We start from the raw sequence: 10505 nt of genomic DNA on the forward strand, positions 1-10505 counted from the left end.
ACGGCGCTTATGTTTATGTTAAATTTTTTAATTTTATCAAAACATTATAAGGTTAAAAGATCAAAAACTACAACTAAAAAACCAAAACAAAAAAGTATACAAAAAAGGAACAAAATAAATGTAAATCAATTTTAAAAAAAACTTTACTTGTTTTTATTAAAGAGAGTTTTGAGCGTGCAAGCAAGACATTCGGCTGTCACCGACTGCATAATACTCGTTCACGTTCTACAAATAGCTGCATGATTTTTGGCTAGTCTCAAGAGGCTGGCAAATGCTAGTTTCGAAGCTTTAATATAATAATATTGGGCTTTATGTTTTTGCTGATCTGCCACGCCCCCACTAGTATCTTAAAAATGGGTCTACAGTAAGGTAAAAAATTGTGGCCTGTCTGCACAAGTGCATATTCTATATATCAAGTCTCCAGCAGGCTAATCTAAGCATGATCAGTATAATAATATCCACTGGATACTTCAGAGCTTAGTTAAAACACATTAAAAATAAAACAAAGTTGTTATATTTAAGCAGAATATATTTGTATAACTAGTTATATTATAGGATAAAAATATCCGTTGTCTTATGCTAGGAGGCCTGTGCTCGATCGGACGTAGTGTAGACAGAGAAGATCTATTTGCCTGCTCCAGGTGCCCGGGGATTGGGCTCGGTGCGCAGCAGCTGCTTGTGCTGTCCGATCATGTGCTCGATGTGATTGCATTCGCGCAGTTCACCCTTGAACTGATCGAGCGTATCATAGAGTACGGGATAGAGGGCGGGCAGCAGTCCATGATCGAGTGTGGGGAAGAGATGATGCAGGACATGATCACCGAAGTGTGTGAGCACCAGAAACTGTGACCACTTCAGATCGCCGCGATCGATGATGGTGTCCACCTGGAACAGGCCCCAGTCGCGATCCTCCCGATTCGTATCACCTTCATGATAGATTTCCGGGTCATGATGCGCCGCATTTAGACCGATTACGCAAAAGGCAAAGCTGGCTATGGACGTCATCGACAGCCACTGGCGTAAGCAGAACAACAGAGTCGCCGATCCACCCGATCCGTAGTACATGACCAGGGGTATGGTGAGGGGCAACAGATCGTGCCAGTACATAATATTCGCGTGACGCAGCGAGTAGAAGATGCTATATAGTGGAAAATGATTAGTGATCTATCAGTTTGTGCGATCGATCAGCCACCTACCGCGTGCCCAGTTGCAGGAAGAAGGCAATGGCATAGGCCAAAGGTTCTGTTACCCAGGAAACATAGCGCAGCGCCTTGCTCTTGATGTGCGGATTGGGCACCCAACACAGCAACGGCTCAAACATGCTCAGCTCCAGATCCATGTAGGAATTTGGATAGATGTGATGCGACATCGCATGCGAGATGCGCCACGAGCAGAAGTTCATCATGCCCAAATTGAAGGTGTACATCTGCCAATTGTCGCGACGATGGAAGTAATTATGCGACACGATCACCGTCCAGCACAGAGCGACGCCGGCGAGGATCAGTGCCAGGAGACTGTCATATTTGGCACAAGCCACAGCAAACAGATAGGTGGACAGCAAGATGCCCAGATGAATCAACTAAAGTCAAAGATCACACATGATCAGCCAGATCATCTAAGAAGATCCCCAAATGTTCTCTACTCACATCGCTCCTTCGCTTCGGGCTCTTGTCGATCGTCTTCAGCTGCTCGCGTACCTTTTCCTTGAGGGTCTTATAGAAGCCGTCCTCGTGCAGGGTTAGAGTATAGATGCGTGGCTTGGCCGCGTCCCTCACCTTGTACTTGGCAATCATTTTCTCGGGCGCTGTGGTCAAGTGATGAGACTCGAAAGCTTCCGTAATGTCCGTGCCCTTGGTCTCCCGTATCCAGAAGGGCCCGCCTGGATGCTTGTCAATGAACGATGTGAAATCGTAAATGCTGTCCTTGATGCGCCAAAGTCCTTCGGCCTCGTCATCCTGTTGCTTGCCCTTCTGCCAGCTGTGCACCGTGACCAGCGAAGAATTGCGATATGTTGGAAATTTAGTGGCAATGCCACTCTTCTTCCATGTCTCGACCACCATGGTTCTCGTTGATCCTTGCTCTTGATCCTCGCCCGCTTTCTGAATTGAACCTAAAACGAGCTGCCTTCAGCGCGTACTGAGCAGCATCTAATGTGCGTTTTACATTTTAAACGTCGACATTTGCGTATCATAATTGTACAGATAACAAGTTGTCATGACAGCGCAGGGAATACACGGCTCTTTAATACCCTGTAAGTAGAATTTATAGAAATTTAAAACATCAATATCTATCGATATTGTTAGATGTTATTGAAAACTTGTAAGAAATTGTATCCATAGTTGGAATACTTTTATGGAGTAGTTCAAAGAATCTCAGCAGGAGATACTCTGTAATGGCCTTTCTATGTTTCAGATTCTAATTCGAAATTCCAGGCTATGTAAATACACTTGAACTGTGTGTGACACAACAAGGAACATGCTATAATCGATAAGTATCAATTTAGCTAATAAGTTATCGATAAGTAAGCCGCAAGCATTGCCACACCCACTGTCTGTAACAGCCACAATATTGCCTTTGGCACTCAATTTCCAATCGCCAGAGGGTATCAAAAATATTTCCATTATGATAACCGTGACGAGTCGTGTTATCAGTCTTGCCAATGTCGAGGCTAAACGCATATTACAGTGCCAGTTACCCAGCTACATTAGGAAGAGTCCAAAGCTGATCACATCGGCGCCTCTACACGTGCACCTCTGCTGGCTATAGGGTAGCGCGCCGGGCCTGTTTAGCAGCCAGCTAGATCGGCTTACAATCAGTGTTCATGCGGTCTACTTACAGCCCCTGCGGTGGGGTCAGACCTAGGCTAATATTCACTTGATAGGCAGCTCGCTCTTTGGAGGTGTTCGCCATTTTGCAAAGTTAACCAAGACTCAGCATATTTTTCGTGTAGGGTATTAATTATGCAATCTGATTAAGAAAAAAAACTAGTTTTTGCGAATTGAAATTGAGTTACATTTAGACGCAATAAAACATGTTTGTAAGAATTGTTATGAGAGCTTTTAGATTAAAGCGTCACTCAAACTTGAATAACCTTTTAAAGAAGTGTTTTAATAAATATGCAGATTTACTTAGTTGACTTATTTTTTTAATATTTTTGCTCTCAAATAAAATATTATTTTTGCTATCTTTTGTGTGTGTAAGGGTATTTAATGTGCGTCTTTGAGCTTCAGTTTTTTTAATGACTGATAAGAGAATCTATCATCAGACAGATGCCTTTCAAAGTTTGACTGATTAACATACACTCGAAACTATAAAATATAAATTTGGGAATCGAGCTATAAACAAATAAAAGTGCTCTAGTAGGGAGTAATCGACTAGGTGATACCCCAACCCCAGCTATTTATGAGCTAGCTGTGTATCTATGAATGCTTAGATAAAGAGGCATGTCTATATCGACACAGAAGTTGTGATAGACTCCATCTCAGTTTGTCGTCTTGATCAAAAAAAAAATATAAATATAAATATAAATATATAGATATATTTTTTTTATTTATATATATATATATATATAAAAATAAAATAAAAATATATATATATATATATATATTTGTTTTATTTTATTATCTATATATATATATATATATATATATATATATATATATATATATATATATATATATATATATTATATATATTTTTTTTATATAAATTTTTTTTTTTTTTTTTATTAATTTTTTTTTATTTTTTGAGCAAGACGACAAACTGAGTCGATAAAGTCATGGAGCTTATCACAACTTTTTCTGCCTGATATATACGTATTTACAAAAGTAACTAATCCTATCTTTTCATGCTCAATGGGTACAAGGTATAAAAATAAATATATCAGATTATATATAAAATAGAAGGCGTTGCCCAAGCTATAGCTGAAACTGCAACAACAAAATGTGGGCATATATATATTCCATATCTTTAATGATTAGATTCAAAACAATTTAATAAAGAGTCTTTAAAGTCAACTCAACTATGTTTGGGCAGTGGTTGCCTTTTGCGTAGTATAATAATATAATAATAATAATATAATAATAATAATATTATATAATACATATAGCATATATTATTTATAGCGTTATATTATATTGAGTGCCTGGTCATGTGGTCTTTCAGTGATTAGTATTTTTAATATTTTAAGATGCAGCACTGTCCTGTTTATGAGCTACGCAATTTTAATCTATGTATTTCTGGTTATATAAACTCGAAGATTTCCCATTAAAAGATGTCGACAAGTTGTCGAGTAATGCCGTCTTGCACTGATCCATTTCCATATTGTGCCGCTGTATTTATGTCTGGGCTGTTGTAGACACTGATAAGAGGCGCTACAAAAGCTTAAAGCTCTCTTTCATTTGATACGCTTCAAGAGCTTTTATGGGTGAAACCAGAGCGACGCAACGCGGCGCTTCACCCAGCGATTCATAAACAAAACAGTCGGCGGGTTGACTAGGTTCTGCGGTCAAACAGACCGGTTTTATCACTGCATTCATTAAGTGTTTGGACTTCGACTAAAACAAATATATAAACTACACAGAAATCACTTATGATTAGCTGTTGGATTAGCACGATTAATCAATGAAAAATGGCACCCAACCAGAAGCTGGTCGAGCTGGAGGCTTGGCGTAAGTCTGGCATATCCCATACATATCCTAGCTATCGCAGACAGTTTCCCATCAGTGAAGAGAGGTGCGTACATACCACACATGTCACAGTTATAGTTTGAGGCACTTGGCATGCTCTTGCAGCTGGCTGGAGGGCAAACATCGGGACGATGCAGCTGAAGGTCTGTGGCGAATCAAAGATAAGCTCTACGATCTGAGCGACTTTGCTCGGCGACATCCGGGCGGCGCCTTCTGGATTGAGCGCACTAAAGGCACCGATATCACCGAACCCTTTGAGTCACATCACATCGAGGAGCATGCCCAGAAAATGCTTAGCAAATTCGAAGTGAGATCAGCTGCCCAGCCGAGAAATTATAAATTTACGCTGGAAGAGCAAGGTTTCTACTTGACCCTAAAGCGACGCGTGCGAGCGAAGCTGCGAAAGCTGAACTATCGACCCAGCTACAAAACAGACGTGAGTTTCTAACTGAAGAACTTTTGCGTGTCAGCTTTGTAAAGATGATGAATTGATCAATGTCTAAAGTGCTGTGTGGAATTATTTATTGAGTGAATTTTGAATCATCTCTTCGATCTCTGACTGATAAAAGAAGGTTTTATAGCTGCGCTGTATCTATCTCAGGCAGCTAGACATCCAATATTTATCGCTCGATTTGTTGTTGAGTTACTCTCTAAATTGATCAAGATAGCTTCATGATCAATGATGACGAATCACAATCAAATTTTAAGCTTCTTAAGCTTTTATAGAAATTTCAATATTTTATCAAAAGTTCCTTTGCTTCTGCTCTAACATCCAGAATCTTTCCGTTCCGCAGAGTCACTGTTGATCTTCTACATAGATAGTTATATATAGTTAGTTGATCATAGCTGATGTCTATGTCACATAGATACGGAAGCAATAATTTAACATTTGGTATTCAGGCAGCTCAGCTATAACTACCTGCTCTTACCTTCTCTTCTCTTCACCACCCACAGCTACTCCACACAGGCATCCTAATCTCAGTGATATTCTTCAGCTGGGCTGGCACTGCCTTCAACTCCTTGCTACTGCGTGCCCTAGCGGGTCTGTCGCTCTGCTGGCTCTCGTCTTCGGCTCACAATTACTTCCATCAGCGCGATAATTGGCGCATGTACAGCTTCAATCTGCTGCTGCTCAACTTCAATAGCTGGCGCACCTCGCACGCACTGTCCCATCATGTTTATCCCAATTCGCTGCACGATCTGGAGATGTCGCTCTTTGAGCCCTTCCTCTGCTGGGTGCCCAGCAGGCACTATGCGAGCAGGAAGCAGCGTGTGATCTCTGTGCTGATATCGCCTTTTATATATACGATCATGAGTCTGGTGCAGTTTACGGAACGGTGGGTCCAGAAGGCTTTCTATATATTATTGTAATTTTATAAATATTCATTTCCTGTGCAGCATTGTCTACTCACTGGCCAAACGGAACGTTATGTACTGGCACGATGTGCTGGGCTTCACCTTGCCCGCCTTTCTCTATGTCGCCACAAATGTTGATCTCAGCTCTGCGATCATTAGTTGGCTGATCATTCTGGGCTTTGGCAGCTTTATGTTTGGTTTTATTGGCTTGACTGCCGCTCATCACGATCCTCGCATCTACCACGACGGCGATGCGCCACGAGCCGATCGCGATTGGGGTCTCTTTCAGCTCGATACGATCATCGATCGTGGCGATATCAAGTGGTCCGATTTTCTGGTGCTCACACACTTTGGCGAGCATGCGCTGCACCACATGTTTCCCACGCTGGATCATGGAGTGCTACGACAACTCTATCCGGAGCTGCAGCAAACCCTGAGCGAGTTCAAGTCGGAGCTGCGTGAAATCAATCACTGGAGCCACATCAAAGGTCAAACACAGCAGCTGCTGCGCATGGAAGCGAATCCCAATCCGCCGGGCAGCAAGAAATTTAAATAGTATATGAATTAATTTAAGTGTTGTACTATGGCCTATTTATATATATATATGTATATATGTATATATAGACAGTAAAATTCCGTTAGCTCGAAATGGCAAGGGTTACGAATTATACGAGTCACGACTCGACTGCATAATAAAATGTTCTGGCAAACTCATAAAGAGTAAGCAAAAAAAGAGATAGAGATAAAGGGAGAGAGAGAGAGTGAGTGAGAGAGAGAGAGAGAGAGAGTCAGGAAGAAAGAGAGCGAAGCAAGACATAAAGAGTTCATCTCTTTCTTTTATCAATTTCCTGGGCCCAGCTGATTAAGAGTATATAAAACCGAGATTGTCTTTGATTGTGGCTCATAGAACTGTAGTTGCTCTCAGTATAAAGTGAATTACAGAGTCGAGTTGCTATAATTTCTCACTCCATAATCCACTCAAAATCTTTCCCTTGAAAAAACTCTAATAAATTGTAATTTTCTTTCCAAAACATTTGCAATTCGTAATGAAAACTGAAATTTGCTGTCAGTTAATTTACCTTTAGGACTTGCAGACAGTTATGCTGGCCTAATAATGGTTTTATAGCAGCTTTTTTCAAATTGTTTTTGCTCAATTTGATGCTCGATCCAAGTCTCAAGTCGATATATAAAATCGTCAAATAAGCATAGGCAAAGACCATATCAATCACTCGAAGATGGAGCTTTATTTCAGCCATTTATAATGGAACAAAAAAAACATTGAGTAGGCAAAACAATTAAAAATCGCTCAATCAACAATCAGCACACATCAATGCCACAAAAAAAAAAAGAATTTATTCTACAAACATCCTCAGCTAGTAAACTGAAATGAGAGCAACAAGCTGAAGTCGAAAGGTTTTTACTTCGATATTTTTTTGAGTTTCGTAAATAAGCGTTATTTAAAAACTGGTTAGCTCTTCTAGTTCTGACATAGCACAACAAGCATTTAAAAATGTCGAAGCGTATTTAACGTTTGCTTAATCGCAGCTATCATAAAAATTTAGTTGCATGTCAATAATGACAAAGCAGAAAACACAATGGAAAATAAATGTAGTAAAATAAATAATCGTAAGGTAAGTGAAAGCTTGCTGTATATATTATTTAAAATCGATATATATCGATGACATTTTGATATTTATAGATTTATATAAATTTACGATATTTATCGATCATGATGCATACAGATGAAGAAGTCTCGGCACACGCAGCTGAGCAGCCAACATAATTGAACCCAGCCGCAGCTCATTTGACCTTCAACAGACTCAATTTATACAAATCATGCAATACTCTGTAATACTTGTGCAAATCATAAAGTTTTCATCACATACCTTAAATGTTGTACAAGCCAATGTTGTTTCGGGTACTCGCAATCTGAATGCTTGGATTTTGTGATAGGCCGCAAACACACAGAAAAAAAATATTGATAAGCTTCCCTCGTTTGGGTTCTAGTTATAAATATACTGGTTTGGAACCACAGTTGGCTGGTCAAGAATAAAGAACAGTCGTCAAGCAACATGGCTACGTTGCGGTTGAGCGTCGTGGGGCTCTGTCTGCTGCTGATCGCGCTGCCTGCGAAAGGGGCGAATATTTTGGGACTGTTCAGCAGTCACAGTCAATCGCACTTGATACTCCACATGTCGATGATTAAGACTCTGGCAGAGAGTGGACACAATGTGACCGTGGTGACCATGATGAAGCCGACGATCACGCACAAGGACATTCATCTGATCGTGGTGCCTTTGACAGCTGTACAGGAGCAGATACTCGAGGGCCAAATAAAGGAAATGACTGGACAGAAGAACTCGATCTTTAGCACGATGAATCGCATGCTGAATGGCATGAGTGTGATGATTGAATCACAGCATCAATTGCTGTCGGATGCTCGCTTCCAGCGCATCTACGAGACGAAGTTCGACTTAATGTTCATGGGCTTCTTCTTGAATGATTTCCAATTGGGCGTAGCCGCCAAGCTACAGGTGCCTGTGATTGTTTCCTGGATGCAGGCGCCGATGATGGTCATCGATGCATACGTTGGCAATCCCTCAGAGCTCTCATATGTGCCCAATATACAAACGCCTTTAGGCCGAGGTGAGCGAATGGGCTTTGCCAAGCGTCTAGAAAATTTCAGCAAGTACCTGTTCCTAAGAGTCATGTTGATGATCTTCGAGAAACGCTTCGATAACTTCTATGAGCAGCAATTCGGCCAGGAGCCGAACTTCCCCACGCTGGCCGAGATGAGACGCAATGTGTCAATGGTCTTCACAAATAGCCATTCGATAAGTGAGGGTCCGATTCGTCCACTTGTGCCAGGAATTGTGGAAATCGGAGGCATTCAAATCAAGGAGCAGCCCGATCCGTTGCCAGCGGACATTGCCAAGTTTCTGGAGACTGCTCAGCACGGAGCGATTTTGCTGTGCCTCGGCTCCAATGTCAAGAGCACGGACGTGAAACCTGAGCTAATACAGGCCATGTTCAAGGTGCTCTCGAGCCTGAAGCAGCATGTCATCTGGAAGTGGGAAGATCCCGATAATACGCCCGGCAAATCGCCAAACATACTTTATAAGAAGTGGCTCCCACAGGACGATATTCTGGCCCATCCCAAGATCAAGCTCTTCATTACGCACGCTGGCAAGGGCGGCATCACGGAGGCGCGCTACCACGGCGTGCCCATGGTTGCTCTACCGGTCTTTGGTGATCAGCCCATCAATGCGGATGTCATGGCAGCGTCTGGATATGGACTTACACAAGACCTGATGCAGCTGAACGAAGAGAACTTCAAGGCGAAGATTGAGGAAGTCCTTGGCAACGAGAAATACGCCTTGGCCATCAAGAGCTTCTCGCAACTCTACCGGGACAGACCCATCACGGCCAAGCAGTCAGTGCTCTACTGGACGGACTATGTGCTGAGGCACAAGGGAGCCGTCCATCTGCAAAGTCCTGCCGTGCACATGACTTCCCTGGAATACTATAACATAGATGTTTACGCCGTATTCATAGCTGTCTTAGCTCTAGTTTTGCTCCTAACTTGGCTTGCGCTGAGATGCACTTGCCGCAAATTATGTGGCAAGTCCAAGAAAGTTAAGCGGCATTAATTATAAGTTAAAGTACTACAAAAACTGAATGAGATTTGCTCACACAATGTTTATATTTAATAACTTAACGTTCGTTGACTGTTTAACTAATATTTATGAAACTTAAAGTAGTTAAGTAGTAGTTGGAAGTGTTTGTAAAATAAATATATATAATCTAACGACTGAATAATAATAATTAATTTATGTATATCATAGAATAGAATATAGTAGAATTTATAGGTCTATCATTAGCAGAGTTACAAATCGAAGAAGACAAGTATATTATCTGAATTTTAAGTTTATATCGTCATATGCTTCAGGCAGGCTCACGAAATAACAGCTTGCTGAGCTTTGATTTAAATCTATATTCAGCTTTTTAGTCAGCTCGTACTGCATACATCGATGCTACGAATTCATACGCATCCAAAAGTCGCATGGGAAATACTCAAATTGTAGGCACGCTAAGTTAAAAAATATTACATTATTTCTGCTTGATCCGATTGTGATAGAAATGGTAAGGAGTTACCTCACGCTTTTAGTCAAAAATGAAAATTTTCAATGCCAATCAATAGTCGCTCCGCATACGAATCAAAACTGATGCATCAATCTAAGATAGGGCTCGCAATACCCGAACTATGGGAACATTTATTATATTTTTAAAAATATAAATCTCTCTGAGTTTCTCGCTGAGTTTATACGGACGGACAGACACAGGAATACAAAAAACCAATTTAATGGAAATCCCATTTTTTAAGTGCTCAGAATAAAACTAAAATCTGATATATATAGAATATATAAGAAATAAGTGCCCATGAATGCTATGCCCTGTACA

General features: G+C 40.9%; 3 protein-coding genes across 3 annotated transcripts; 2 read left to right on the forward strand and 1 right to left on the reverse strand.

Annotated features, from left to right (window-relative positions):
• Window positions 1-547: 547 nt before the first annotated feature.
• On the reverse strand, window positions 548-2158 carry LOC111602504 (cytochrome b5-related protein). The gene is made up of 3 exons (XM_023319579.2): window positions 1647-2158; window positions 1197-1579; window positions 548-1138 (listed from the first exon to the last, which is right to left on the reverse strand). Exons 1-3 carry the CDS (start codon window positions 2058-2060, stop codon window positions 625-627), a joined length of 1311 nt encoding a protein of 436 aa, XP_023175347.2. The 5' UTR covers window positions 2061-2158; the 3' UTR covers window positions 548-624.
• Window positions 2159-4450: 2292 nt separating this feature from the next.
• On the forward strand, window positions 4451-6600 carry LOC111602452 (cytochrome b5-related protein). The gene is made up of 4 exons (XM_023319511.2): window positions 4451-4734; window positions 4794-5124; window positions 5643-6025; window positions 6087-6600. The coding sequence occupies exons 1-4, from the start codon at window positions 4631-4633 to the stop codon at window positions 6598-6600; spliced, it is 1332 nt and encodes a 443-aa protein (XP_023175279.2). The 5' UTR covers window positions 4451-4630.
• Window positions 6601-8114: 1514 nt separating this feature from the next.
• Window positions 8115-9739, forward strand: LOC111602472 (UDP-glucuronosyltransferase 2B15). Its single transcript, XM_023319534.2, has one exon. The coding sequence runs from the start codon at window positions 8117-8119 to the stop codon at window positions 9692-9694; it is 1578 nt and encodes a 525-aa protein (XP_023175302.2). The 5' UTR covers window positions 8115-8116; the 3' UTR covers window positions 9695-9739.
• The last annotated feature ends 766 nt before the right edge of the window (window positions 9740-10505 follow it).

Source organism: Drosophila hydei, unplaced genomic scaffold (genome assembly GCF_003285905.1).
Source record: "Drosophila hydei strain 15085-1641.00,03,60 unplaced genomic scaffold, DhydRS2 tig00000172-arrow-pilon, whole genome shotgun sequence".
NCBI lineage: Eukaryota > Metazoa > Arthropoda > Insecta > Diptera > Drosophilidae > Drosophila > Drosophila hydei.

Excerpts from the sequence above, each read along its gene's own strand:
- LOC111602452 (XM_023319511.2), top strand. The coding sequence starts at position 4,631 with ATGGCACCCAACCAGAAGCTGGTCGAGCTGGAGGCTTGGCGTAAGTCT. Across the intron at positions 4,735-4,793 it reads TTTCCCATCAGTGAAGAGAG|CTGGCTGGAGGGCAAACATC; the intron begins GTGCGTACATAC and ends ATGCTCTTGCAG. Across the intron at positions 6,026-6,086 it reads CTGGTGCAGTTTACGGAACG|CATTGTCTACTCACTGGCCA; the intron begins GTGGGTCCAGAA and ends TTTCCTGTGCAG.
- LOC111602472 (XM_023319534.2), top strand. The coding sequence starts at position 8,117 with ATGGCTACGTTGCGGTTGAGCGTCGTGGGGCTCTGTCTGCTGCTGATC.
- LOC111602504 (XM_023319579.2), bottom strand. The coding sequence starts at position 2,060 with ATGGTGGTCGAGACATGGAAGAAGAGTGGCATTGCCACTAAATTTCCA. Across the intron at positions 1,580-1,646 it reads GCCCGAAGCGAAGGAGCGAT|TTGATTCATCTGGGCATCTT; the intron begins GTGAGTAGAGAA and ends CTTTGACTTTAG. Across the intron at positions 1,139-1,196 it reads TTCCTGCAACTGGGCACGCG|CATCTTCTACTCGCTGCGTC; the intron begins GTAGGTGGCTGA and ends TCCACTATATAG.